Source organism: Salvia splendens, chromosome 4, assembly GCF_004379255.2.
Source record: "Salvia splendens isolate huo1 chromosome 4, SspV2, whole genome shotgun sequence".
In the NCBI taxonomy this organism is placed as follows: Eukaryota; Viridiplantae; Streptophyta; class Magnoliopsida; order Lamiales; family Lamiaceae; genus Salvia; species Salvia splendens.
In genome coordinates this window covers 33,917,501-33,944,068 of record NC_056035.1, presented here as the reverse complement: position 1 = coordinate 33,944,068, position 26,568 = coordinate 33,917,501, and the positions used below count along the sequence as shown (strand labels likewise).

The 26,568-nt window shown below is 36.6% G+C and overlaps 1 protein-coding gene across 1 annotated transcript; it reads left to right on the top strand.

Moving 5' to 3' along the window:
* Positions 1–14,906: 14,906 nt before the first annotated feature.
* On the top strand, positions 14,907–20,337 carry LOC121801417 (mitogen-activated protein kinase kinase kinase NPK1-like). The gene is made up of 18 exons (XM_042200899.1): positions 14,907–15,495; positions 15,602–15,640; positions 15,761–15,826; positions 15,906–16,016; positions 16,240–16,320; positions 16,397–16,474; positions 16,563–16,645; positions 16,929–17,010; positions 17,102–17,202; positions 17,291–17,330; positions 17,508–17,564; positions 17,656–17,705; positions 17,792–18,017; positions 18,136–18,366; positions 18,563–18,876; positions 18,962–19,029; positions 19,655–19,757; positions 20,153–20,337. Exons 1-17 carry the CDS (start codon positions 15,055–15,057, stop codon positions 19,753–19,755), a joined length of 2,169 nt encoding a protein of 722 aa, XP_042056833.1. The 5' UTR covers positions 14,907–15,054; the 3' UTR covers positions 19,756–19,757; positions 20,153–20,337.
* Positions 20,338–26,568: the final 6,231 nt, after the last annotated feature.

Here is a 26,568-nt window from a genome sequence, read left to right as displayed (position 1 = left end):
TTGGGGGTGGCCATGCTGTGGCTTGGACCGACTTCATTATCGTCATTGGCCCAACTAGTCAGTTGTACACCTTCATCTTCGACAATCATGTTGGCATGATAATACAGGCGTACATTGTATCAGCAATGCAGTCGATATGCCACAAACGCGTTGGACCCCTAATTGCCGCTCATCGTGTAGGGATCGGATCACTTAGGTTCACTAATTACCGGGACCTCTTTTTATAAGGCAATGTCTGAGGTGGCTAATCTCAGAAGGCACAAGCCAATTACAGTATCAAGTATTACACACAAGAATTGACTAGTGACTAGATACAAGTATTACAGACACCCTAATCAATTGCAATGCCTTGACCGCTTGCAATAGCACCGGATTCCACCCAGTAATACACCTGCACACTCACTAAACATGTTAGTAACAAAAGAAACAGATCCCAAACGGATCTAAGCAAGAATACACTGTAAACAATGAAACTTGGAACACCAAGAACAGAGGATGGCTCAGGTCGCAACAACGACTTCACAAGGGCCAAAGACCTCCTCCGTCTTATTCAACAAGTCACAAGGGGACACCGTGGACAGAACCTAACCCCGAGCTAGGGTTACCCGACAGCTACCACACAAAAGCCACCCCACACGACCAACCACTCAGAAACACAATCGCACGGCCTCAAGAACCCTCAGAACTCACGGATCTGAGAGACCAACCGATAATCTTCCCAGAAACAACAAGGAGAAGAACTCAACCGTTCAACTCACACAAATCTCCAGATCAACTTAGGAGTTGAGAGATATCACTCGATCCTCACTATAAGACCAAGAAAGGAGTAATCGGAGAAGAAAATCGGCCAGAGTTTCAGAGAGAGAGAGATTTCTAGAGAAAAGCTGGAGCAAGAGCTCGAAGAGAGAGAGAGAGTAGTGATTCGAATCAGAGAGTGTAGAGTCAAAGAGTCACAAATAGACTCAAGAGAAACACACCTCAAATCCAACGGCTCAGCGCCAAGATCTGAGTGAGGGTGACACGTGGCAGCCATCGGGGTAACTCTTCATTAAGTAATGGGCCAAGTCAAGATGGACTCATTACATCAGAGAATGGGCTATCAGTTAACACGGCCCAGCCGAAATAATCTCAGGCCCAAAAGGTTAGTCCATAATTCCACATAGGGCTGACAATTTTCAACACGACACGATAATCTGACACGAATCCGCACGAAATTATTGGGTTGGGGTCAAGTCTTATTGGATCCGTGTCCTTATCGGGTTGACCCATTAAGAACCCGATAATTTCAGGTTGGGTTCGGGTCGGATGCGGGTCGGATACGGGTAACCCATTAAGAAATAATATTATTATTTTTAAAAAATATATTACTTTAATTTTTAAATTTCTTATAAATTAGGTTTAAATAGTATAAAATGAATTTTAATTGTGTAAATTAGGTTAAAATTAAGGTTTAATCGTGTAATATCAGGTTCGGGTTGTTATCGTGTCGTGTCAACCCATATTATATCGTGTCGATAACGGATTCGTGTCGTGTGCGGGTCGTGTTCGGATTTAAAGGTAGCAGGTCGGGTTCGTGTTAGGATTTACAGTTTCCTTAACAGGTCGGGTTCAGGTTAGGGCTTATTGGGTTGGGTCATTATCAGGTTGATCCGATAACGACCCAATCCGCACGATTTGCCAGCCCTAATTCCACATACTCCACCTTGGACTACCTTTGGTAAACAGAGGAGATTCTTAGTCATCATGTTGCTTCATCACAACCTACAAGGTTAGAATCAAGACACCAAAGAGACAAAGCTCATTAGTCAAGAACTAACCAGGTTGCCTAACAAGACACCAAAGAGACAAAACTTATTAGTTAAGTAAGTCTTTATCTTGCCTTGAGATTTCAGTAGACCAAGATCTAGAGAATCAACAAGGTCTTCCACCCCGGGACATGCACATGCACATGCTAACCACAATCAAAATGTAATCTTTTAATGCAAGTAAGTAGTTTATCAGCAGGCAGACATTTTGTGCCCATATCAGCAGGGTTTTTATCAGTATGCACTTTATGCAACATAATTTCTTGTTTTTCAACTACATCTCTAATGAAATGGAACCTAACATATATATGCTTAGTTCTGTCGTGAAAAACATGATTTTTGCACAATTGAATAGCAGACTGGCTATCAGAATATAAACCAGGAACAAATTTTAAGAATTTAAGTTCAGAAAGAACTCCCTTTAACCAAATTGCTTCCTTCATAGCCTCTGTGATGGCTATATATTCTGACTCTGTAGTGGACAGGGCTACTATGTGCTGCAATTGAGACTTCCAACTTATACAAGAACCACAAACAGTAAACACATAAGAAGTGGTGGACTTTCTCTTGTCCCTATCATTAGCATAATTGGAATCAACAAAACCACATAGATTTATACCATCAGCACTCTTTAGAAAACACAGACCACACTTAGAAGTATGTTTCAGATATCTCAAGAGACATTTCAAGGCTTCCCAGTGCACATGTCCAGGGTCTGACATGTATCTACTCAGGCAAGAAACAACATAAGCAATATCTGGCCTAGTACTGACCATTAAGTACATCACATAACCTATGGCATTAGCATAAGGAACCTTTTTCATAGCATTGATATCAGACTCAGACTTTGGACACAAATCCTTACTCAACAGAAAATGAGCAGCTAAAGGCACAGAAGCAGTTTTAGCAGCAGACATGTTAAACTTATGCAGGATTTTATGCACATATGATTTTTGATGAAGCACAAGTACAGAATCCTTTATGTTCCTATGGATATTAATACCCAAGATCTTTTGTGCATCACCAAGATCCTTCATATCAAAGTTATCACATAAAGCAACTTGCACAGACTTGATGGATTTGAGGCCGGGTCCCATTATCAGCATATCATCAACATATAGCAGTAAGAACACAGGAACCTTATCAAGATTTTTCACATACAGGCAAGCATCAAAAGTACTTCTAACAAACCCAAGCTTTTGCATGCATGAATTAAACTTGATATTCCATTGTCTGGGAGATTGCTTCAAGCCATACAAGGCCTTCTTTAACAGACAAACATGATTGGGATACTTAGGATCTACAAATCCCTCAGGCTGTTTCATATAGATAGGCTTATCTAAATCACCATGCAGGAAAACAGTTTTTACATCCATTTGTTTAAGTTCTCAGTCAAAGTGAGCGCACAAAGCAAGCATAAGTCTAACAGTGGTAAATTTAACCACAAGAGCAAATATTTCAGTATAATCTACCCCCTCTTGTTGAGTAAACCCTTTGGCCACAAGTATGGCTTTATACCTAAGTCCCTCTACCTCATTCTTAATTTTATACAACCATCTGCAATCCACAACAGAGGCACCAATAGGTAAGGGAACAAGTAACCAGGTACAATTAACTTTCAAGGATAACATCTCATCTTCCATGGCTTTTTGCCATTCATGCCAAAACTTAGATTTAAGAGCCTGTTTAAAAGACTGAGGCTCATTACCATCAGATTCATGTACATTAAAAGCTAAAGCAATCAAGTTAACCAAACCAGAATACCTAGCAGGTGCATTAATGTGTCTCCTGACTCTATCTCTAGACAGGAGGTAATCACTCAAGTCTGGACCAGGGTTAACATCTTGGTCATCAAGTAAAACAGGTTCAGGCTCAGGTTGAGGCTCAGGCTCAGGTTCAGGGGTGGATTTGGAATCCAAAATTGCTCCATCTCACTTGGAGTATCCTCATATACCTCCACCTCAGTGAGATTATCAGTGGACTCCACCTCACTATGAGGCTCATTGTCCACACTTGGAGGAGTGGGATCAGGGGCAAGTCTAAGACAGAGAAATTCATCTTCATTGAAGATGCCATCTCTGCTTATAATGACCCTGAAACCAGGCTCACTTCTATTCCAAATCCTATAACCCTTGACACCCTCAGGATATCCAAGGAATACACCTTTCTTGGATCTGGGTTCTAACTTGTCAGTTTTGCTATGAACAAAGGCACTGCAGCCAAACACTCTTAGATGAGACAAAAAAATTTTCTACCAGAGAACACAGACTCAGGACACTTTCCCTTTAGGGGAACTGAGGGAGACCTATTTACAAGGTAGGCTGAGGTCAGTAGGGCTTCACCCCAAAATTTTTGGACAGGCCACTCTTTGACAAGAGACATCTAACTTTCTCTAGGAGGGTTCTGTTCATTCTTTCAGCAACTCCATTTTGCTGAGGGGTATATGGGGTAGTCTTGTGTCTCTTAATTCCAAACTGAGAACACATGGAGTCCATTTGGGAATTACAAAACTCAAGACCATTGTCTGTCCTAATCACTTTAATAGACTTTCCAGTTTGATTTTCAATGAGGTTTTTCCATGCAGAAAACTTTTCACTGACCTCAGACTTATTTTTCATTAAAAAACACCAAACTTTTCTAGAAAAATCATCAATTATGGACAGAAAATAGACAGACCCTGAATGAATTGAAACAGAGGCTGGACCCCACACATCCATATGCAGGTATTCTATCACACTGTGACTGATATTTTCAGTAACAGGTGTAGGGAAAGACACCCTATGTTGTTTGCCCAAGACACAAGTGTCACAAAAAGGAAGTTATTTTGAAAATCATGTTCAGAAAGCAACTCATTTTTCTTCAAAATATTTAGACCTTTTTCACTCATATGACCAAGTCTATTATGCCACAACATGGCTTTATTAACCCTAGCCAGGCTTGAGGCATTATTCACACAGGCCAAAGGTTGAGCAGAACATACATAGAGATTGCACATTTTTACAGCTTTAAATAAGCACATAACACCCTTACAGATCTTCATGACTCCCTGCCCCCACTTACCCTCTAGCCCATCAAGCTCCAAGCAGGTACAGGAAAGCAAATTGTAACAAAGATCAGGCATATATCTCACATTGTTCAAGTTTAGCACATAGCCATTACTGAATTTTAAACACACAGTACCAATGCCAAGAATTTGACACTTCTTGCCATTTTCCATAGAAACAAAAGTATTTTCCATAGGTTTAAAATCAGAAAACACAGATTTGAAAGTAGATATGTGATAAGTGCATCCAGAATCAATCAGCCAATCATTTTCAGTAAAAGAGCAACCCAGGGAAGAATTCACAGACAGAATATCATGAGTCATGAAGCAAACTCCTTCAGGGTCATTATTCTTAGCTAGGTTAGCAATAGAATCCAGATTATTATTACCATGTTTCTACTTCTTAGGGTTATGACACTCTTCCTTGTAATGACCTACCTCTCCACAGTTGAAACACTTTCTATTAGCCTTATGACTCCTACTGTTAGACCTAGATCTTCCCTTTCCTTTCTTTTTTCCCTGATCATTGGATGTATTGTTGTCATTTCCCCCTCTGGATTGAGATCTGCCCCTAACATTAAGGGCTTTAGACTGAGCATATTTAAAGGCATTATGTTCCTTAATTTCAATTTCCTTAGATTTTAAAGAACTGATGATCAGGTCCAGAGGAGCACTATCCCTACCATACTTTATAGCAGCCTTAACACCATTATAAGAGTCAGGGATAGCATTCATCAAAACAATACTAGTATATTCATCAATAGTTTTGTCACCAGACCTTTTGATGTCCTGAACAAGTTTCTGGAAATTATCAATGTTGTCATCAATGTCCTTGGAAAGATCCAGTTTAAATTTGAAAAGTTTTTCAAGCAAATACATTCTGGAGGACATTGAAGTTTCAATATACAGAGTATCAAGTTTTTGCCAAAGCTCAGAAGCAGATTCAATAGATCCAACTTTTCTAATCTCAGAATCAGAAAGATTTAAAATAATAGTTGATCTGGTCAATTCATTCATCTCAGCAACTTTATCAGCAGGTTCAGTATCAGGAAGAGTTCCATCTACTCCCTTGAAAACTTTTTGCTGAATTAAAATACATTTTATTTTCTGTTTCCAGATAACAAAATCATTTTTCCCATTAAATGGTACAATACCTACTGGTTGTGTCATCTTTAAGAAAAAATTTACACAGATAACAGTTCCAGCAAAACAGAAAGCACAGCACAAAACCCTACTGTCACAGAAAGTAGACTTAAACACACAACACTTTGAGAGTCCACTCAAAACAGATATGTATGGATTTCTCATGTAGAGAACACAAATGCAAGGCAAGCACTGCACAGATCACACGCACACAGGAAGGAAAGCTCCAAAACAGTTCAAAGTGATTCCAGACACCACACAAAAAATGGTCAGAACTGAGTTCCTCCCTATCTGTCACGTGTACCCCGGCTAGAGGATTTCCCAGTTCGCAATCACCCAATGTATGGGGGCGCAGGGGGTCACTCAAGGCGGTTATCAGCACAGGGTGGATATGTAATTCACTCAAGACACAGAAATAGGCTCTGGAACACACACTTTGAACAATACAAAGGAGAAAGCAATCACAGAGCGGTCAACGGAAGTGAGTTAAGCAGAATTGCATCAAGAAAACATATCACAAGGCAAGAGCACATAGTCCTAGACCACGGCCAGTGGTAACTACCAGAAACAACTGCCCAAACCTAGACTAGAAAGCTGTAAAAGTTTTAGGGTGTTAGCCAATTTGCCAGAGCGGATACCCTTCGTTAAGGAGTAACCGTCTTACCTCTGGACCTATACCGGAGGCCGAGCTTTACTCTGAAGAGCCCACCTCCTTAGTTTTAGCGACCTGGCGTGTCCAAGTGATCCCCCCGTGGCTCTGATACCACTGTAGGGATCAGATCACTTAGGTTCACTAATTACCGGGACCTCTTTTTATAAGGCAATGTCTGAGGTGGCTAATCTCAGAAGGTACAAGCCAATTACAGTATCAAGTATTACACACAAGAATTGACTAGTGACTAGATACAAGTATTACAGACACCCTAATCAATTGCAATGCCTTGACCGCTTGCAATAGCACCGGATTCCACCCAGTAATACACATGCACACTCACTAAACCTGTTAGTAACAAAAGAAACAGATCCCAAACGGATCTAAGCAAGAATACACTGTAAACAATGAAACTTGGAACACTAAGAACAGAGGATGGCTCAGGTCGCAACAACGACTTCACAAGGGCCAAAGACCTCCTCCGTCTTATCCAACAAGTCACAAGGGGACACCGTGGATAGAACCAAACCCCGAGCTAGGGTTACCCGACTGCTACCACACAAAAGCCACCCCACACGACCAACCACTCAGAAACACAATCGCACGGCCTCAAGAACCCTCAGAACTCACGGATCTGAGAGACGAACCGATAATCTTCCCAGAAACAACAAGGAGAAGAACTCAACCGTTTAACTCACACAAATCTCCAGATCAACTCAGGAGTTGAGAGATATCACTCGATCCTCACTATAAGACCAAGAAAGGAGTCATCGAAGAAGAAAATCGGCCAGACTTTCAGAGAGAGAGATTTCTAGAGAGAAGCTGGAGCAAGAGCTCGAAGAGAGAGAGAGAGTAGTGATTCGAATCAGAGAGTGAAGAGTCAAAGAGTCACAAATAGACTCAAGAGAAACACACCTCAAATCCAACGGCTCAGCGCCAAGATCCGAGTGAGGATGACACGTGGCAGCCATCGGGGTAACTCTTCATTAAGTAATGGGCCAAGTCAAGATGGACTAATTACATCGGAGAATGGGCTATCAGTTAACACGGCCCAGCCGAAATAATCTTAGGCACAAAAGGTTAGTCCATAATTCCACATAATCATTTGTCCATGTATGCTATATATTTCTATTTGGCAAAATATCATTAGTAGGGCACACCACATCACATTGTCATGTAGTATTCCTAGACTAGAGAATTTTTTCTCATTGCCATCTACTACCAGTTTTAGTTACTATTTATATGAAAAAGAGATTAAATTGGTATTCAATTTGCTGAACTTTTAGAATATAGGATCGAGACATACGCATTTTTTAAAATAAGGGATTTTCGAGTTCTTCTCTTTTTCTCTTCCTTTTTCATATTATTTCCCTCAAAATTTATGAATTGGCCAAACTATCCCTATAATATTTCACTCCAATTCTAATACTTTTCAACAGAAACTACAGTTTTGTCTATTACTAATTCTCTTTTGGTTTCGCCTAATTTGATTAATCAGTTTAGTGTGATTACTTCTATTATTCTAGTATAATTGGGGTTGAATTTACTAAAAAATTCAATGCTTTATGCTACTATAAATCAATAGAGACCCGTTGCCGCAGTGGAATTTGCGTCTTCTTACGTATTAGCCTATTAGGCGTTGTGCATCTCTGTAGCATGCGTTTGATTTTAGAGTTTACTGCAATTGCATGCGTTTGATTTTAGAGTTTACTGAAATTGTAAAATAGTTTATTTATCATATTTGCTGGTAAGAATGTTGGGTTCCTCAGTTGTATATTTAATCAGGAAAAAGTGCAAAGAACATGAAGACGACGAGTCTTGATTTCCAGAATTGGGGTAAAAAATATCAGAATTGAAGTGAAAAATACTAGGGGTAATTTAGTCAATTCATAAATTTTATAAGGGAAATAATAAGAAAAACGCAGAGAAAAAAGAGAAAAACTTGAAAATCCCTCATTTTGAAAAATTGCATGCCTCGATCCCATATTTCGAAAGATCAGCGAACTAAATCCCAAATTTCGAAAGGTCAGCAAATTTAATTTTTTTTTCCGAAATCTCTCTTTATGTAAAACGGTGGGATAAAACCATCTTTATCTATAGAATTGGGATAGAAGCTGGGATAACTCTGGATTGAAATAAATTTATTTGTAGATAGTTAATCTTGTCCTACCTCAAAAAAGCATACTTATCCCTCTATTTATCTACCAAAAATATGCATAATTTTTTTTAAAAAATTTAACCATAAAATTTCTTTCATTTCAACTTTAATTTATTTAAAAATGTAGATGTATCTATCATTATTGAGCTGGCAACTAAATCTTTCCTCGACTTATAATCACCACCAAATAACAGGGGGTCTTCCTCTATTCAAAAGCACCCAACTAAAATTGTTAAAATTCGTTTCACTAAAAATTGTTTATATTTGATGTTATTTTTGTATGATAAAGTGAAAATTTTGTTCATATCTAATGTGTTTTTTTGGAAGAAATGCCAAATATGATTTTAATATTATGTGCTTTAACTTGAAACTATATTATTTTCCATTAGTGTATATCCGCACACATACTTTTCTCTATAAATTAAATTTGCATTGTGTCTTAATTAAATAAATAGCCATTATTGATTTTCACAGAGAATGAATGCTTTTTATGTGGCTATATTTGAATTTGAATATATTAAATCATCCAAATATAGGCGGTAAAGATTGACTACAAATTATTATGGGATAGAGTTCTTGTTTGATTACTTTAAATTTGTATGTCAGTATTTTGCTTAAGAATTTGTATGGAAGGTAAATTTTCGTCGTAGGCCGGGTAGTCAAGAGAGGTAATCAAATTATTTCTTTCCAAATTTAAATGCTTTTCTAGTAATTATTATAAATACTTTATTAGAATGTGGAAGCATGTAAAATAAAGATTCTCGTGCACATTTTTCTAATTATTCTATATATTATAAAAAGTAAAATAAACTAACATCTTTCTTTATGGGGTTTGCATTGACGTTCATATATTTTAGTCTTAAATTCGCATTTTCTAAATTCACAGGAAAAAGACAATGGGGAAAATTGCATAATATAGGAAAGTTTGTAATTTAGTTGATTACTTTTAAGTTCTCAGAAGAAATCGATAAGTGCATGTATCGGATGGAAAAATTGCACAAAATTGATAAGTTTGTGATTTAATTGAATACTTTTAAATTTACACAAAGAATGATGATTACCCTAAGTTGGTGATATTAGCGATATACACAAATTATATACTTAGTAAATAATTTTAGCGAATTACAAAAATAAGATACAGAATGATTATCCTAAGTGATGACTGAAGTGAATAACGTGCGGCAAGCCATTATCATAATTGTACAAGTCAGAGCATGCAAACTGACAGATATTAATATGGTTATATCATTACATAAATTTTACAGTATATGCGATTGATGCGACATGGATGAATAATTTTAAGGAACACATTGAGTGAATCATGTACGTGAAACATACAGATAGTTTATTATAGGAAGATGTATAAGAGTACATGCATATGTTAATCATGAGGCAAAGCTAGAAATTTAATATATAGATAGTTCTTAATTATATGATATAGTATTTGATATTGATGTTATCGAAAGATATTGTAGCATTAGGTTTAGTGATAAAAACGAGAAATATATACAATAGTTGGCAGTGGCGGGTGTAGAAATTTTATCGATAGGGGCTGGAATTTCTAAATTTTATTTTAAAATATATATTTGAGTAATATAGATAATTTGTAAGGGCTTTTACACTATAATTTACACTAAATTTGAATAAATTTTAAAAACAATTAATAGAAAAAAAGGAAAAAAAATATTCATTGAGGATTTAAGCCCCACCCCACTACGAGCTTGGGTCCGCCCATGGTAGTTGGAGAAAGAAGCAATGTCAATATTAAAATAACCAACAAAATCAAGAAAGCAATAGTGATATCATCATAACTTTTATTAATAACAATCTTTCTTGGACGACTTTGTATTAGAGCAATACCATATAAACTTTTATTAGAAACAACCTTCCGATCAATGGGCATTGGCATTAAGAATTCATATTCTAGTAAAATAAGAATTAGAAAAGCAAGAGAAGCTTACAAGAAAATATACTACTACTATACTCTAACACAAATTAGGGCACAGCAGAAAATAGAAGCAATGACCCCGTTGACACTTGACACAGAGGTGCACTAGCTAATGCCAACTGCACCTTTCCTATTATTCATACCATATGAAGTACTATATTATAATAAGGCGAAATGAAAAATGATGATGGGCCATGGGATTCCCATGCGTTGCACGCCAAAGTGATGTTTAATTGAATAAAAGATGGCTTAGAGCATCAGCAGCGCTAGCTCGTTGCCAGCTCGATCTCGTCTCGCGAGATGAACCAGGATCGAGCCAGCGCTGCAAACAATTGTCGCGTTGCGTAGCCCGGTGCCGAGAGGAGGCTGGCGAGCCAGCTCGCCACACGCGTTGGTCACGTGGCGAGCTCCCATGCGGCCGTGACTCCCACTCGTCGGCCCGCAAGTGAGCGTCGTTTATATCCGTTGAAAAAAATATTTTTTTTAATTTTGAAAAAAATTGGAAAAAAAAATTCCCCAAAAATACTAGCCATTTATAGCTGTTTTTTCCAATATTTTGATTTTTTTTTCTATTTTTTAAGCCTCAAATCACATCTATAAATATCAAAACCATTCCCACAAATTATCCATCATAAAAAACTCTCTATTCTCACTCAAACACTCTACATTCTTCATCTCAAAACATTATTCTTCTCCCAAATTTAATCCATTCATGGGTCCATTTGAGCAAATGCGTCGAATGATGGAAGAATCGCTAGAAGCAGATCAACGTAGGGAGGAGAAGGAAGCCGCAGCGCGTCAAAAGCAACCCCGGAAATACATCCATCGTGACCGGGAGGAAGCCACCGCAAGGTTGGTACGAGATTACTTTTGTGAGAACCCGGTATGAAGAGATATCTACTTCTGTGGTCGTTTCCGCATGCGGCGGGAGCTATTTCTGCATATCGCAAATACATTGGCAGCCCAGGAAGAGTACTTTCAAGAAGGGTTCGACGCTATTGGCCGTCCCAGTCTCACGATGCTCCAAAAATGTACTGCAGCAATCCGTCAGCTTGCTACTGGACAAACTGCGGATTTGTTTGACGAGTACCTGCACATTGGGGACAGCACTGAGAGATTGTGTTTGATGAACTTCTGCAAAGGCGTCCGGGCAGCCTTCACCGATGAATATCTCCGGAAGCCAAACACCGCAGATTGTCAGTTTCTGCTCCAACTTCACGAAACGTTGCACAAATTCTCCGGGATACTTGGCAGCGTCGATTGCATGCACTGGCAATAGAAGAATTGCCCTGTGGCGTGGAGGGGATCATACACGAGCGGCCACAAAGGCACCCACCCCACCGTTATACTCTAGGCCATTGCCGACTACTGGCTATGGATTTGGCATGCATTTTTTGGGGTCCCCGGATCGCACAACGACATCAACGTGCTCAACCAATCCGACCTCTTCAACGAAGTTTTGAATGGTAAAGCGTCGGCCATCAACTTCACCGCTAACAACCGCCAGTATAAAATGGGGTACTATCTTGCCGACGACATCTATCCGAAGTGGCCAACCTTCGTGAAGACGTTCAACAGGCCGATAAACGAAAAACATGCTCTTTTTGCGCAGAAGCAAGAGGCTGCTCGCAAGGATGTGGAGAGAGCGTTCGGGGTTCTACAAGCTCGATTCCATATTATCAAATCCCCAGCTCGTACATATGGTCGACATCATGTATATGTGCATAATCTTGCACAACATGATTGTCGCCGACGAAGGACCTGAAGCGGGAAATTGGTTCGACCCTGAAACCCCAGGAGGCTCTACCGCAAGTAGTCCGCCTCGCAGTGGAGTGCATCCTTCTTTGCAAGAGCGAATGTGTGTTCGGGTAAGGACATGTGATTCAATCGCCCACGCACAACTCCAGGAAGATCTAATAGAGCACATTTGGGCAAAATTTGGCAACCGTTAGACGATCACCGCATCACTTTCTATGATTATGCGGATTTCAATAAATTGTAATGTTAGGATTTCAAGTAGTATTTTTCGTATTTTCGGATGTTGTAATTTTCGTGGTTTTTAATGATTTTATGAATTATTAGTATTAATTTAATATTTCAATGAAATATTAATTGAATTTGTTGGAAATAAAAATAAAATTGAATGAATAGTTAAAGGATGAGATGGTTAAGAGATGGAGGGTTGCAGGTGCTGTCTCTTAGTTAAGAGATGTGGTAAAAAGTGCAGTGGGACCCATGAATAGTTAAGGGATGAGACAATATTGAGACGGTATTGAGACAAAGATGTGGATGGCCTTATGCATTGTATATATATAAAACTAAGTGGAATATATATTAAAAGTGGGGTGCAATATATTGCTAACTATTTAAGTCGCTAACTCATCAATGGAGTGTATTAAAAATGTTAACATGGTGACATTAAAATGTCAATACATAATATCAACACAATATATTGAAGTTCAACAAAATTATGTGTTGACATTTTAACGTAATCATGTTGACATTTTTAATACCCTGCGTTGATGAGTTAGCAGAGGCAGCAACTTAAATAATTAGCAATTGATCACACCACTATTAACATGAACCTATATTATAAAACTTAATTAGGGAGTTTATATTAAAAACTTAATCAATATACCATATTAGAAACTCAAATCATTATTATATTAATTTTTTTTCGCTGCACTTTAGAAGTCCTAGTTAAATTTAGACTAAAGTCTCATTTTGCTCCTTAACATATTGCAATTTTACGATTTTGGTCCAAAACATTATCTTTTGAATTATTCGGTCCTTCACAAATAAAAACGGGTCACATTTGGTCCGAATTTGACGGAACTATTAAAATTTGACGGTCAATGGCTGTTTAAATTATTTTGACTGGATTCAAAAGATAATGTTTTAGACCAAAATCGTAAAATCGCAATATATTAAGGACCAAAATGGGCCTTTAATCTTAAATTTAACACGAGCTTTAAGAAAGATATAGAAAAATTAATAAAAAAGAATAGTGAAATATAGATTTTAATATTTTTATAATAATAAAATATGAATGGAATAAAGTTAGCGAAATGTAGGACCTATTACTATTTATGGAATATTATAACTGAGAGTTTTAATATGAGACAGACTAATATTAAAAATCGAGACTCCTAAAATAGGACGAAGGAATAATATAAACAATTATATAAAACCCAATACTACTACATTACAAACTCAATCAAACATATCGATAGAACACAATCAACGTAACCATTGCCATTAGGATTTCATTATTAATCCTCGTTTTACTTTTTAATTAGATATATTGTTTGTGTAAAAAATAATTTAAAATGAGTGATTTACAAGAAATTAATGTTTTGAGATATTGTAAAAATGACTTACATGCCGTCATCCTACCATTTTAAGAAAAATGCATATGCCACGTTGAGGAATTGACTAGGTACGGTATACCTTATCGAAACCACCATACCGTATACTTTACCGTAAATTCGATATGCGAAAAAATCATACATTTACCTTACCAAAATTTTCGGTATACCGTACTTTTGTGGTATACTTGACTTTCAACATCAATGAAAATAGATAATTTGAGTTTTTAGAATATTATTTATATTTTATAATTTAAAAAATATATTAAATATGTATTGATTCATAATTATATTCATATTTTTACATCTATTAAAAATATATAAAATATATTTTATATAGAATTATATTTATATTTTACGAATTTCGGTATACCCAGGTATATGAAAATTCATACCATTACCTTATCGAAAGTTATAATATACAGAAAATTCGATATTTTAGATATATTTTTCGGTACGATAAGAGCGATATTTTGATATTTGGATATTTTTCCTAGATTAGACCAGTTAAATATTAAACCTATAAATACATTCAAAACATTGACGGTGACATTATTGAAATGACTTAAAAAAAAAGAAATTAATATAATTACTTGATAATTGGGCTTGAAATGCCACTGTAGACAATGGGTAAAGCCCATGAAGAATATAGTCAAGAGAATCTAATCATAGATCCCAAAATTACTTTGATCATATAATAACGGCTCCTTCGTCGGTCGAATATTTTCAAAAGTATACGGGTCAACAACAGAATAGTTAAAACTATCAGGGTCGAAGTCGTATTATTTTCTTCCAATATTTTATTTTTCAAACCTTGTCCTTCCCTCCCCCTGTCTTCGCCTTCTTCACTGAAATGAAGTAGAAATCATAAATAAGCCCTAATCTTTTCCTCTCACTACATACCTTCTCTCTGTCTTCAATCCGTTCCTCTCCGGCGATGCAAGACTTCATCGGCTCTGTTCGCCGATCTCTGGTTTTCAAACCTCCCGGCGAAGAATCGACCGGGTTTGGAGGAATTGTCGAGAAATTGGGGTCAAGCATCCGGAAATCTCGAATCGGTATTTTCGCTAAGCCTCCTGTTCACGCGCTTCCGCCAATTGCGACGCCGCCGCGAAGAAACGCCAGAGCAGTGGAGGAGGAGGAGCAACTGCCGCCGATGGAAGGATCAACCGAGGATGAGCCGCCAATAGCTCGGGGAAGAGACAGTAAGATGCTGACTCCAAAATCTATGAAAGAGGAAGAATCGAAGAAGAGGAAAGAGGTCGATGTGCCGCCACTGATCCGGTGGAGGAAGGGGGAATTGATAGGCTGCGGTGCTTTTGGGAGGGTTCACATGGGAATGAACATCGATTCTGGGGAGCTTCTTGCAGTGAAAGAGGTTGATTCCGCCCACATCTTCACATTTTCGTGATTGCTTGTTTTTTTACTTGGATTTAATGTGTTGATTGGTGTTTCTTATGCTCGTTTTATCTTCGCGAGTGCAGGTTTCAATCGCCGCAAATAGCGCTTCAAAGAAAACGCAAGTAATGTTGTGAACTGATTTTATTTTGACCTTCCCCTATTTTTTTTTGTATTTCAATTGATTCTAATTCGATTGAAAGATTGAATTTGATGGATCATTGGCCCACTGATATTTTTATCAGGAATATATAGGTGAACTTGAGAAAGAAGTCAATCTGTTGAAAAATCTCTCACATCCAAACATTGTGGTGAGGGGACAGTCTTCTGCATTTTAATTGATCACTGGGTGCAGCTCAACCTTTGATCTAAGTACATTTTTTATTTCAGAGATATTTGGGAACTGCTAGAGAGGAGGATTCACTTAATATATTACTGGAATTTGTGCCTGGTGGATCCATTTCATCTCTCTTGGGAAAATTTGGGTCTTTCCCAGAATCTGTAAGTGATAATAATGTATCTCTTCCTGTCATACCTTGAAAGGACTGAGATTTTTGTTGATTTTCTCCTTTAGTACCTGTATTAGAGTTCTTGAATCAGTCATATTAATTTTTGATGCTGTCAACTTCTTAAAGTTTATGCATCAAGCTATAATATGTTAAATTCATATTATCCTTTTTGTCCACAGCATTCTAACCTCCCTCTACTTTCGTTGTACATTCAGGTTATCAGAATGTACACGAAACAATTGTTGTTAGGACTAGAGTACCTGCACAACAATAAGATTATGCACAGGGATATCAAGGTAATTTTCCTAATATTTCATAGGCATATCTTTGAAAAACCTGGACTCCTAATTTTAGCAATTCTACTCTTATCAGGGAGCAAATATTCTTGTTGACAACAAGGGATGCATTAAACTTGCCGACTTTGGAGCATCCAAGAAAGTTGAAGCATTGGTATTCTTTCTATTTTTATAAAACGAAGAGTCTCTTTTATTTCATGTTACTAGAAGCTGTATCAAAACCTCAATTATCGTGACTGCAGGCTACAATGACTAATGCCAAATCAATGAAGGGTACTCCATATTGGATGGCTCCTGAAGTTATTGTTCAGAGTGGTCACAGCTAGTGAGTAGAAATCATAGCTCTGTTGTTCTTAATTATTTATATTTTCCTTATTAGTGAACTATAAGTTGAATTGAACACTGGCGAAGTTACCTGTTCAATTCCTATTCCTCCCCAGCAGATATTGTATCAAAAGCACTTCTTGTGCAAAGTATGTTACTTTGTTCTTAGAGAACTTTCTCACCCAAGAAACATCATTTCTTTTTTTTATCTTTGGCCATGTAGATTTTGTAATTTTACCACTTGAAGTCAAGCTAAGCTCTTCTCTCTGGATAAAACCTTGCAGCTCGGCAGATATATGGAGTGTTGGATGCACAGTAATTGAAATGGCCACAGGAAAGGCTCCTTGGAGCCAGCAGTATCAGGAGGTGTCTATTTGTTTAATGCAAAACATGAAGCTATTAAATTTCACGTCAACTATTTCATTTATTCTGGGTTCTTATGTTGCGACCATTTCAGGTTGCTGCTCTCTTTTATGTAGGGACTACTAAATCTCATCCACCAATACCAGATCATCTTTCCCCTGAGGCAAAAGACTTCTTGTTAAAATGTTTACAAAAGTATGTCTGGTGCATACTTGCGTTTGCTATTGCCTATGTTGTTTTCCTTTACTTGACTATTCAAATCTGGTTTCATAAATATTTGCAGGGAGCCAGACCTGAGGGCGACTGCATCAGAATTGCTGAAGGTAGTATCACAAATTTGAGTCCTGATGTATTCATCTATGGTTTCAGCATGAGCCACACGCCTGGAAAATGCATGACATTTTTTCATACTTCAGTGCAACTTCATATTTTCCATTCCATAGTTGAATTGAGATCTTGTGATTGTTAATATGACGTGGTCCTTCACTTGTAATCTTCAGCATCCATTTGTAAATGGAGAAAGTCGGGACTCCCATCTTGCCCGCTCTTCACATATGGTTAGAAAATGCTTGTCTTGGTACAGATGTTCTTCACTGTTTTGTTGTATTCTATATAATAAACTAGGCATCTGGGATTATGGATCAACAGGAAAGTTCTGGAAAACGGATGGCAGCACTTGGAGTTGAAATTAAGAAGTCGTGAGTATTCTTTCGGGAGAGTCCTGGTGTATCTTTTGATTCTTTATCATTTAATTATAAAAATTGGGGATGTATTCATGCTGCAGAATGAACCTAGAGGCAAGGAGGTCATGCAATGGCCTGAAGGACGTTGATGATTTGGATGGTGCCTGTTGCTCAACAGTTAATTCTGAACAGTACACAGGGGGATCCTTGTGGAAACCTGTCAATTTTGAGGATGATGATATGTGTCGAATTGATGACGATGATGATCTTGCATTTGGCACATCCACGAAATTCAGACATAGTCTCCTTTCTAGTGATTGTAATCAGGTTAAGGATTCGACTATAAGATCATCTTGAATTCCATATACTATCCTACATGTGGAAGTTGATGTAGTCATCCATAATGATGCACAATTGACGATCTTTCCTGGTCTTCTTTGTTCAGAGTTTTAATCCAATGTGTGAACCCAATGATGATTGGGTCTGCAAGTTTGATGAAAGTCCTGAATTGACCAAAAGTGGAGTGGAGATTCTTCCTAGTCAAATTGTTGAGTCTAGAAACAGATCTTTAGGTTCTGTTGAGGTGGACTGTGGCTTTACATTTCCCAGGCAATCTGAGTCTGAAGATGACAACATTTTAACTGAAGCAAAGATCAGAGCTTTCCTGGATGAAAAGGTAGTTTACTGATGAAACTGTACTCTACATCTCAGCTCCTCCAAGAAAATATGAATCTGAGTGTCACAGACTGTCCAATTTTGCCTAGTTTGAATTTTGGCATCTTCCTGTATAATTCATGTACACCAAAATCTAGAGAACTTAATTTCAATCTAGAGAACTTAATTTCTTATTTGAATTTCTACTGTATATGTAGGCTTTGGAGCTGAATAAGCTGAAAACACCTCTTTTTGCGTTCTACAATTCCTTGAATGTTGCTGGACCTCCAAGTCCTGTTGGTGGTATCAGCAACAAGGAAAATGTTTCAAGTATCTGCAATCTACCTCCTAAAAGTAGGTCGCCTAACAAGGTGGCTAGTAGGAGATTTTCTACCGCCCTTGATGTTGAGTACAGCTGGAGTCCTCGGAATTTCTCCAGACGTGCATCAAATATTGGTGATGAAAACTTTAGAAATTCTCAGGGTGCCAAAGAGCTTCCCTGTGATTATCAACCGGAACCACTCACTCCAAGGTATGTAATATTCTTTAGCATTATTATTTCCATATTTCTTTTTCTCCCATAAGTATTGATACTAAGAAAAAATGTCAATGTGTAGCTCTAGATTCAGTGATATACAAAAGAAATGGAAAGAAGAACTTGTTGAAGAGCTTGAAAGAACCAGAGGCAAGTTGCATTTAGTTTCTGGTGAAATTAGAACTGCAATGCACCTCTTCATGTGTCAGTCAATATCTTTGAGTTGCGTTGGGAAGCAATCTTTCAGAATGAGAAATGCACTTTCCTTAAGATTTTACTTTTCTGAATTTTGTACGTGTCTTCTTCAGCATGCTTTTCTTATTAAAAATTGGTGTGCTAAGATATATATTAGGTGCTGCCAGATGGCAGCTGAAGTAAATTCAAAGAAGCAAGTAATATTGTTTACAGTTCAAACTGATCACATTTACTTCGTTCTGTGCCCAATGCATATACATTCCTTTAGGTGGAATTCGACTGTGAATCTAGATTACCTGTCACTTTATGATTAAGTCGCTTACAATCACCATGCTCTCTTTGTAAGCTATACTAGTTGTTTTCAATGAACTCTTAAAACTCTATCGATGCTAGGCTTCTAGTTATTAATGCGTACATAAGAAAACTTCGAAGTTCAGAAATTCTTCTTATAGCTTGGTACAAAAAGCAACCCAAAAGTAGTTCCAGTACTAAGCATTTTGCTCGTGTTTTATATACCGTTTCTTGTATTCTACCTCATTGACTAATGGCACTGACACATTCGCCATTGCTATTCTTTCAGAACTCATGCGTCAAGCAGGCACAGCCAAGACATCATCTCCGAAGGATCGAATTATGAACCGACAAAAAGATCGGTTAAAGCATGCATCTCCCGGGAAATAAATGTAAGTTTTTCTATAGTCAAGAGTTGTTACCATCTCTCTTTTCAAGCATGTATGCAGTTGGGGAGATGTTGAGGAAACGGCTTCTTGTCTTCCTGAGAATTATTTTGGCATGAGTTTGAAAATGTCTTACGAGAGATAACTATGTCTCCGAGTAAAAAAGAAATCAAAGTTAAGGCACACTACTTTATGGTGAAACTATATCTTCTCCTTGTTCCATATTTGTGCATAGAGCTGACATCTTTGGAAAAATTTACGCCATCACCATAATACTATCATGTGCGAACTAGATCGACCACTTGTGGTTCATATGTCTCACCATATGTATGATATAACATGTCATGTGATTCTCCTTCTCCTTCCTTCAAGCTTGAGGTGTTTTCTCTATCTTGTTGCAGACAACAAGAATTACAGAAGAAAGATTTGAACGACGCACGTTGTGAGTTTGTGATTATTCATGTTTATTTTTTTTTTGCAAATGAGTGAAAGGCATTGTGTACTTCATCACTATCCATATATATATGTATCTGGGTTTGGCTTGAATCTTTTGATGTTTTTCAAGGTATTTTCCTTTTGCCCTGTATATATGATATATGGGTTTGCTTGTCAAAACGGTATATGGGTTTGCTTGTCAAAACGGTACCTGCACCTGATTTGACCTAGAAATGCTGTACTGGTACCTGTCCCGCAGCACCATCGGGTAGTCCTGATACCCAAGTCGGGTACCCCGCCTCCGACGATCGGCTGGTACCTGACCCGGTACTTGACCCCGCCATTTGTTTTTTAATCTTATTATTTTGATTTATATATTTTTAATTGCTTGGTATCTAGTAATTAGAGGGGGATATGGTTTTTGGTACGGTATGACACCTTATCGAAAGATTTCGGTACTATAAATGTATGAAATTTCATATACTGCAGCATATGAAATTTTGTTATATACCGGAAATTATATGTCGCGATTAGTGGTACACCCCAATTTGTGTGATAACCCTATAACTAAATCTCCACCACACATTTTTAAAATATGTGGTCTAGATTTAATCTAACAAAACTATCATTTTATCAAATAAAACTATCATATTTCAGTTATATAAGGGCAAAATTGTCATTTCGTTATAAAATTAGGCGCGTAAAAAGAAAACATGCACTAAACACTGCATTCAATTTCTCTCACACTCAAACCCTCCGAATCTCATTCAAACCCTTGCTTCTTCAGTTTCGAAGGAAAAACCATCCAAATTTTGGAATATGACGACGAAAAACGATCAAGCATCATCGAAGAAAGGGTGGATGAAGTTTTTTACTTATTTCACTTTTGTTTTTGCTCGATTTTATCATTTTGCCAGTGATTCTCGTTTTTTTAGATTCTATAGTTTTTTAGTTTAGATTTAGAGTTACATATAACAACATGATGAATTTACTTTGAATTTACTACACACTTGGTTTTGTATCATCTATTCATAGCTTATTCCATATTATTGTGTATAGCAGTAACGCAGATTCGAAGCAGTTTATTTGAGTGTTGATTTTGTGAGTAGTGTTTTGTTTGTTATGCTCTCTCTGCTGTTTTGAACTTATTGAAATTTAGCAAATGATAGTTTCAGAAGGTAAAATGATAGTTGCACTTGATAAAATGATGGTTTCAGGGGATAAAATGATAGTTTCAGAAGGTAAAATTATAGTTTCAGGGGATAAAATTATAGTTGCACTTGATAAAATGATGGTTTCAAGGGATAAAGTGATAGTTTCAGGGATAAAATAATAGTTCAATCCTTTAAAAGTTTGGATTTGTCAAAAGTTCAATCCTTTCAACTCAGAGTATCATTCTATCCGGCAAAGCTATCATTTTATGCAGTAAACCTAACATTTATAAGCAAAAACTATCATTTTATCAACTCAGAGTATCATTCTATCCGGCAAAGCTATCATTTTATCAACTCAGAATATCATTCTATCGGCAAAAGTATCATTTTATCAACTTAGAGTATCATTCTATGAAGCAAAACTATCATTTTATGCAGTAAACATAACATTTATAAGCCAAAAGTATCATTTTATCAACTCAGAGTATCATTCTATCCGGCAAAGCTATCATTTTAACAACTCAGAATATCATTCTATCGGCAAAAGTATCATTTTATCAACTCAGAGTATCATTCTATCAAGCAAAACTATCATTTTATGCAGTAAACCTAACATTTATTAGCCAAAAGTATCATCTTAACTACCAATCATTGGGTTCAAAGCATCATCATAAACAGGAATGTACATACCTACAAATCAGTAAAAGTATCATTTTATCAACTCAGAGTATCATTCTATGCGGCAAAACTATCATTTTATGCAGTAAACCTAACATTTATAAGCCAAAAGTATCATTTTATTAACTCAGAGTATAATTCTATCCGGCAAAAAGTATCATTTTATCAACTCAGAGTATCATTCTATCCGACAAAACTATCATTTTATAAACTTAGAGTATCATTCTATATCGGCAAAAGTATCATTTTATCAACTCAGAGTATCATTCTATCAAGCAAAACTATAATTTTATGCAGTAAACCTAACATTTATAAGTCAAAAGTATCATCTTAACTACCAATCTTTGGGTTCAAAGCATCATCACAAACAAGAATGTACATACCTACAAATCAGTAAAAGTATCATTTTATCAAGCAAAACACATCACTCTTATTCGGATTTTACTTCACTGTTGTTCACAAAACACTAGTTCCTTATTCAGTGAAGTAAATAGATACAACACAACAGTGAATTAAATAGTAAACAAGATATTAATGTACAATAAGTACTTGCTATTGAATTTAAATGAAGTTTTCTACAATAGTTCATGAACGCTTGAAGTTTACAATCATTTTTTCCACATCTATTTTATTTGTTTTCCCATATTCTTCATAATGCTTTGATGCTAGTGACAAGATATTCAATGCCTCATGGTTTTTTTCCGACAATAATAATGCGCTGCAATACTTTGCTCTTAGTCTTTGGAGTATTCCCTTGCTTCTTGCAGTTAATCCACACTTCCAATCTTGTTCACGCTCACCATAATAACATTCCAAATGTCTCATAAAAAAAACTCCACAATCTTCTACATTTGATGTTGTTCTCCAAGGCATTTTGAGCCTTACTATGCTCACATTCTTTATTGATTTGCTTTGGTTGTGATACCCCATTTTTGTCAAAAAATGACAAAAACACGATCTCTGCAATATATCATTATGAATATCAGATGTAGTTCACTATAAAGAGTACTATACTTCACTGTAATCACAAAAATACTTCGCTATATATCATGTATACTTACCACATTTGCAGGTATGCTACCATATTTGATTAATACGTCCTCATCGTCAGCATTCTTCGAATTGTCAATCACCACTATACTTTTAGTACTAAATCTGAAGCATATGGTATAGTAATGTTCTGCAGCACATATTGGAATGAACACCTACATAGATAATAATAATAATTTCAGAATAAAAATAATTAGTGAATATAACAAAGAATCAATTGTGTTTAGTATTTACCAAATCTACATCGCCCCATTTGAAATACGGAATTTGTTCAACCTCAGTTTGTAAATTGTCACAGAATCTATCAATTAGAGTCATGAGGTCGACCCCATCAGGCCGGTGAACAACTGTATACAACTGAAAGATGAGACAAGTCAAATCTGGATGGAAATAATTCACTTTGTGTCATGTTTTATAGAACTAATGAACTGTGTATTGTGTACATTTGTGAAGTGAAATCTGAATAAGAGTGAAGTGTTTTGTAAATAAGAAATAAGAGTGAAGTGTTTTGTAAACAAGAGTGAAGTAAAATCGAAGTAAGAGTGATGTGTTTTGTTAACAAGAGTGAAGTGAAATCGAAGTAAGAGTGATGTGTTCTGTGAACAAGAGTGAAGTGTTTTCTGAACAAGAGTGATGTGTTTTTTGAACAAGAGTGAAGTGAAATCAGAATATAGTGCATATATACTTATGAAGTTTAAATATCATATAGTGAAATGAATATGATTAGTAGTGAAGTAAACATGCTTTATAATGAACATATACCATGCAATTTTTCAAAATTTATATTACTCTTACGGATGGGTATGTTGTGAAAAAAAGGCGCCTTGATGAAGATAGAGCCATGTATTCTTCCATATTATTCAAATAAGAAGCCCATGCACTAATCACACCCACTTCTATTAGCGTACGTGGCAATAGTGAACAGAATTCTCTTTTTGTTACCATTATGACATTATCATCATACACTATGACATCCCTGTTCAAATATGTGTGTGTGTTAGCACATCTTTTGTATATTTTTCTTCTAAATCGGAACTATAATATAAATCTTACTCATTTGATTCATATATTGTCATAATACACAAAAAGATTTGTGACTCCTTCAAGTTAAACTTGGTTTTGGCCTGGACCACCCTTTCATGGAATGGAGATTTTAATGCAGCTGATATTCTCTTCTCAGCTTTTGAACGTATCTCCATTTGTTCAATCCTAGCAGTTGCCTGTCAGGGCAAGAATGATATGAAAACTTCATTATATAAGACATATAGTTCACTTGATGTTTGTTAAAAGTGTTGGTGAATGGATGAGATATATCATTGCTTAACACTTACCATGTCTGGATTGTAAACTACTATTTCGGTTGAAGGATTTTTGCCAGAGACATTCAAATCTGATTGAACACAATCATCATCAGCATATATCTCCATGCATGCTTCTATTGCAGATGCAATCTGGACATCCACAATGTCTTCCTATTTTCATAATAAGAAATGAAAACACATCACTATTAACACGATTTTTACTTCATAATAAGAGTGATGTGTTTTGTGAACAAGAGTGAAGTGAAATCAGAATAAGAGCGACGTGTATTGTTCACAATACACATCACTCTTGTTCAGAAAACATATCACTCTTATCTGATTTCACTTCACTCTTGTAACAAACACACCACTCTTGATTAGAAAACACTTCACTCTTGTTCACAAAACACATCACTTTTATTCTGATTTCACTTCACTCTTGTTCACAAAACACATCACTATACACATGCAACACAGAAACCTCACTTAACAATGGAACACATCACTTGAAGCACTTTTTTATACCTTCATCTGTGTGTTTTGTGATGTTGCTTTAGCTACATCTTCATAAAATTCATTTGTTTTCTGCGAATAGTGAAATGTGATATAACATAAGAATAAAAACTCAAAAAAGTAAATAAATTGTTTCTCAAATCTTCAACTTACTGGTTTCTTTCCCAAGTTAATATCAGACAAAATTGATGTGCCTTCATTCACTAGTTTGCATTTTTCATCATGGGCTTCCATCATTTTTTCATAAGTTAAATCCATTCTGGATCATCTTCTTGATCCTCTTCCATAGCTTGTGTCATGTTTTCAATTGGCTTAGACACAACTTGGTCCCCTTGATCAACCTCCACACCAACCATCTTTAGTGCATTTATAGCTGCAACTTTGAAGCAATTGGTGTCATTGGTATTTGCTGGAGCATTCTTTATATACCTCATCATCTTACTAATAACATCTGCAGCCTCCCTAATTGAACTTTTACTTTCATCAGACGAAGGAACTTGATCACTTGAAGAGGGCGCTTCATCAGTTGAAGGGGGGGGGCTTCATCAGGTAAATGAGCTTCCTCAGTTGAAGGGACAGAGGTAGTGACAGTTATTGAATACTTGTTGGCATATAAAGATTCAATGGAGACAGGATCAATGATACTTTCTATGCTTCCTCTTCCAATGGTGCCTCCATTATCGAATTCCATCTGTCCTCTCTCCTTAAGAATGGATTCTGTCCAGTTACGGACAGTTGGGAATCTTCTAACCACCAGTCTTGTTCTGTAGACAACCCTATCTACATAGCATGCATGCAAAAATAGATCAATAATAAAATGCATTACAAGGACTTCACTCTTATTATGATTTTACTTCACTCTTGTTCACAAAACACATCACTCTTATTCTCATTTTACTTCACTCTTGTTCACAAAACACATCACTCTTACTCTGATTTTACTTCACTCTTGTTCACAAAACACATCTTTCTTGTTCTGATTTTACTTCACTCTTGTTCTGATTTTACTTCACTCTTGTACACAAAACACTTCACTCTTATTCACATTTTACTTCACTCTTGTTCACAAAACACATCACTCTTATTCTGATTTTACTTCACTCATGTATAAAAAACACATCACTCTAACCATGCATTTACTACTTAACATGTAAAACATCACTCTAAATATGATTTTACTTCACTCTAAGCATGTTTTTACTTCACTATAAAGGAGTGGTTAAAATAGAAAACACACCAAGAGGAAAGTGATTGGTCCAGTGAATGGGGTGGATTTGTTCTTGAGTTTCCAGCTATCATGTGCTGTGATTAGCGTATCCAACACGTAGCTGCACCAATTGTACTGCCTCGCATTTGAAATGTTGCCAATATCGTCCAAGATACGGCCAAGACATTTTCCGTTGGCAGTTGGTGAGATCAGAACATTGTATAACAGAATAAGAAATATTTTCTTAAACCACCCACCACCTTCTAGATCACTATCAAGTTGCTCTTGCAAATTAGCTGGGGTTATTGCTTTTTTCTTCTTAGCCTTGACAATGGTCTTCATCACATCATTCATTTCATGCTTCTTTTCTCTTTTAATCATCAACTCTCCTCTTGGCAGTCCCAATGTAGCATACACATCCTCCTCAGTGATATGTAATGGTTGATCATCAACAAGTTTTATTCTGGAGCAGTTGTCAT

What these genes read in the sequence shown, in the direction of transcription:
- LOC121801417 (XM_042200899.1), top strand. Translation starts at nt 15,055, where the DNA reads ATGCAAGACTTCATCGGCTCTGTTCGCCGATCTCTGGTTTTCAAACCT. An exon ending in CTGCATCAGAATTGCTGAAG is followed by an intron (nt 17,331 to 17,507) that starts GTAGTATCACAA and finishes TGTAATCTTCAG; the next exon opens with CATCCATTTGTAAATGGAGA. An exon ending in GAGCTTTCCTGGATGAAAAG is followed by an intron (nt 18,367 to 18,562) that starts GTAGTTTACTGA and finishes CTGTATATGTAG; the next exon opens with GCTTTGGAGCTGAATAAGCT.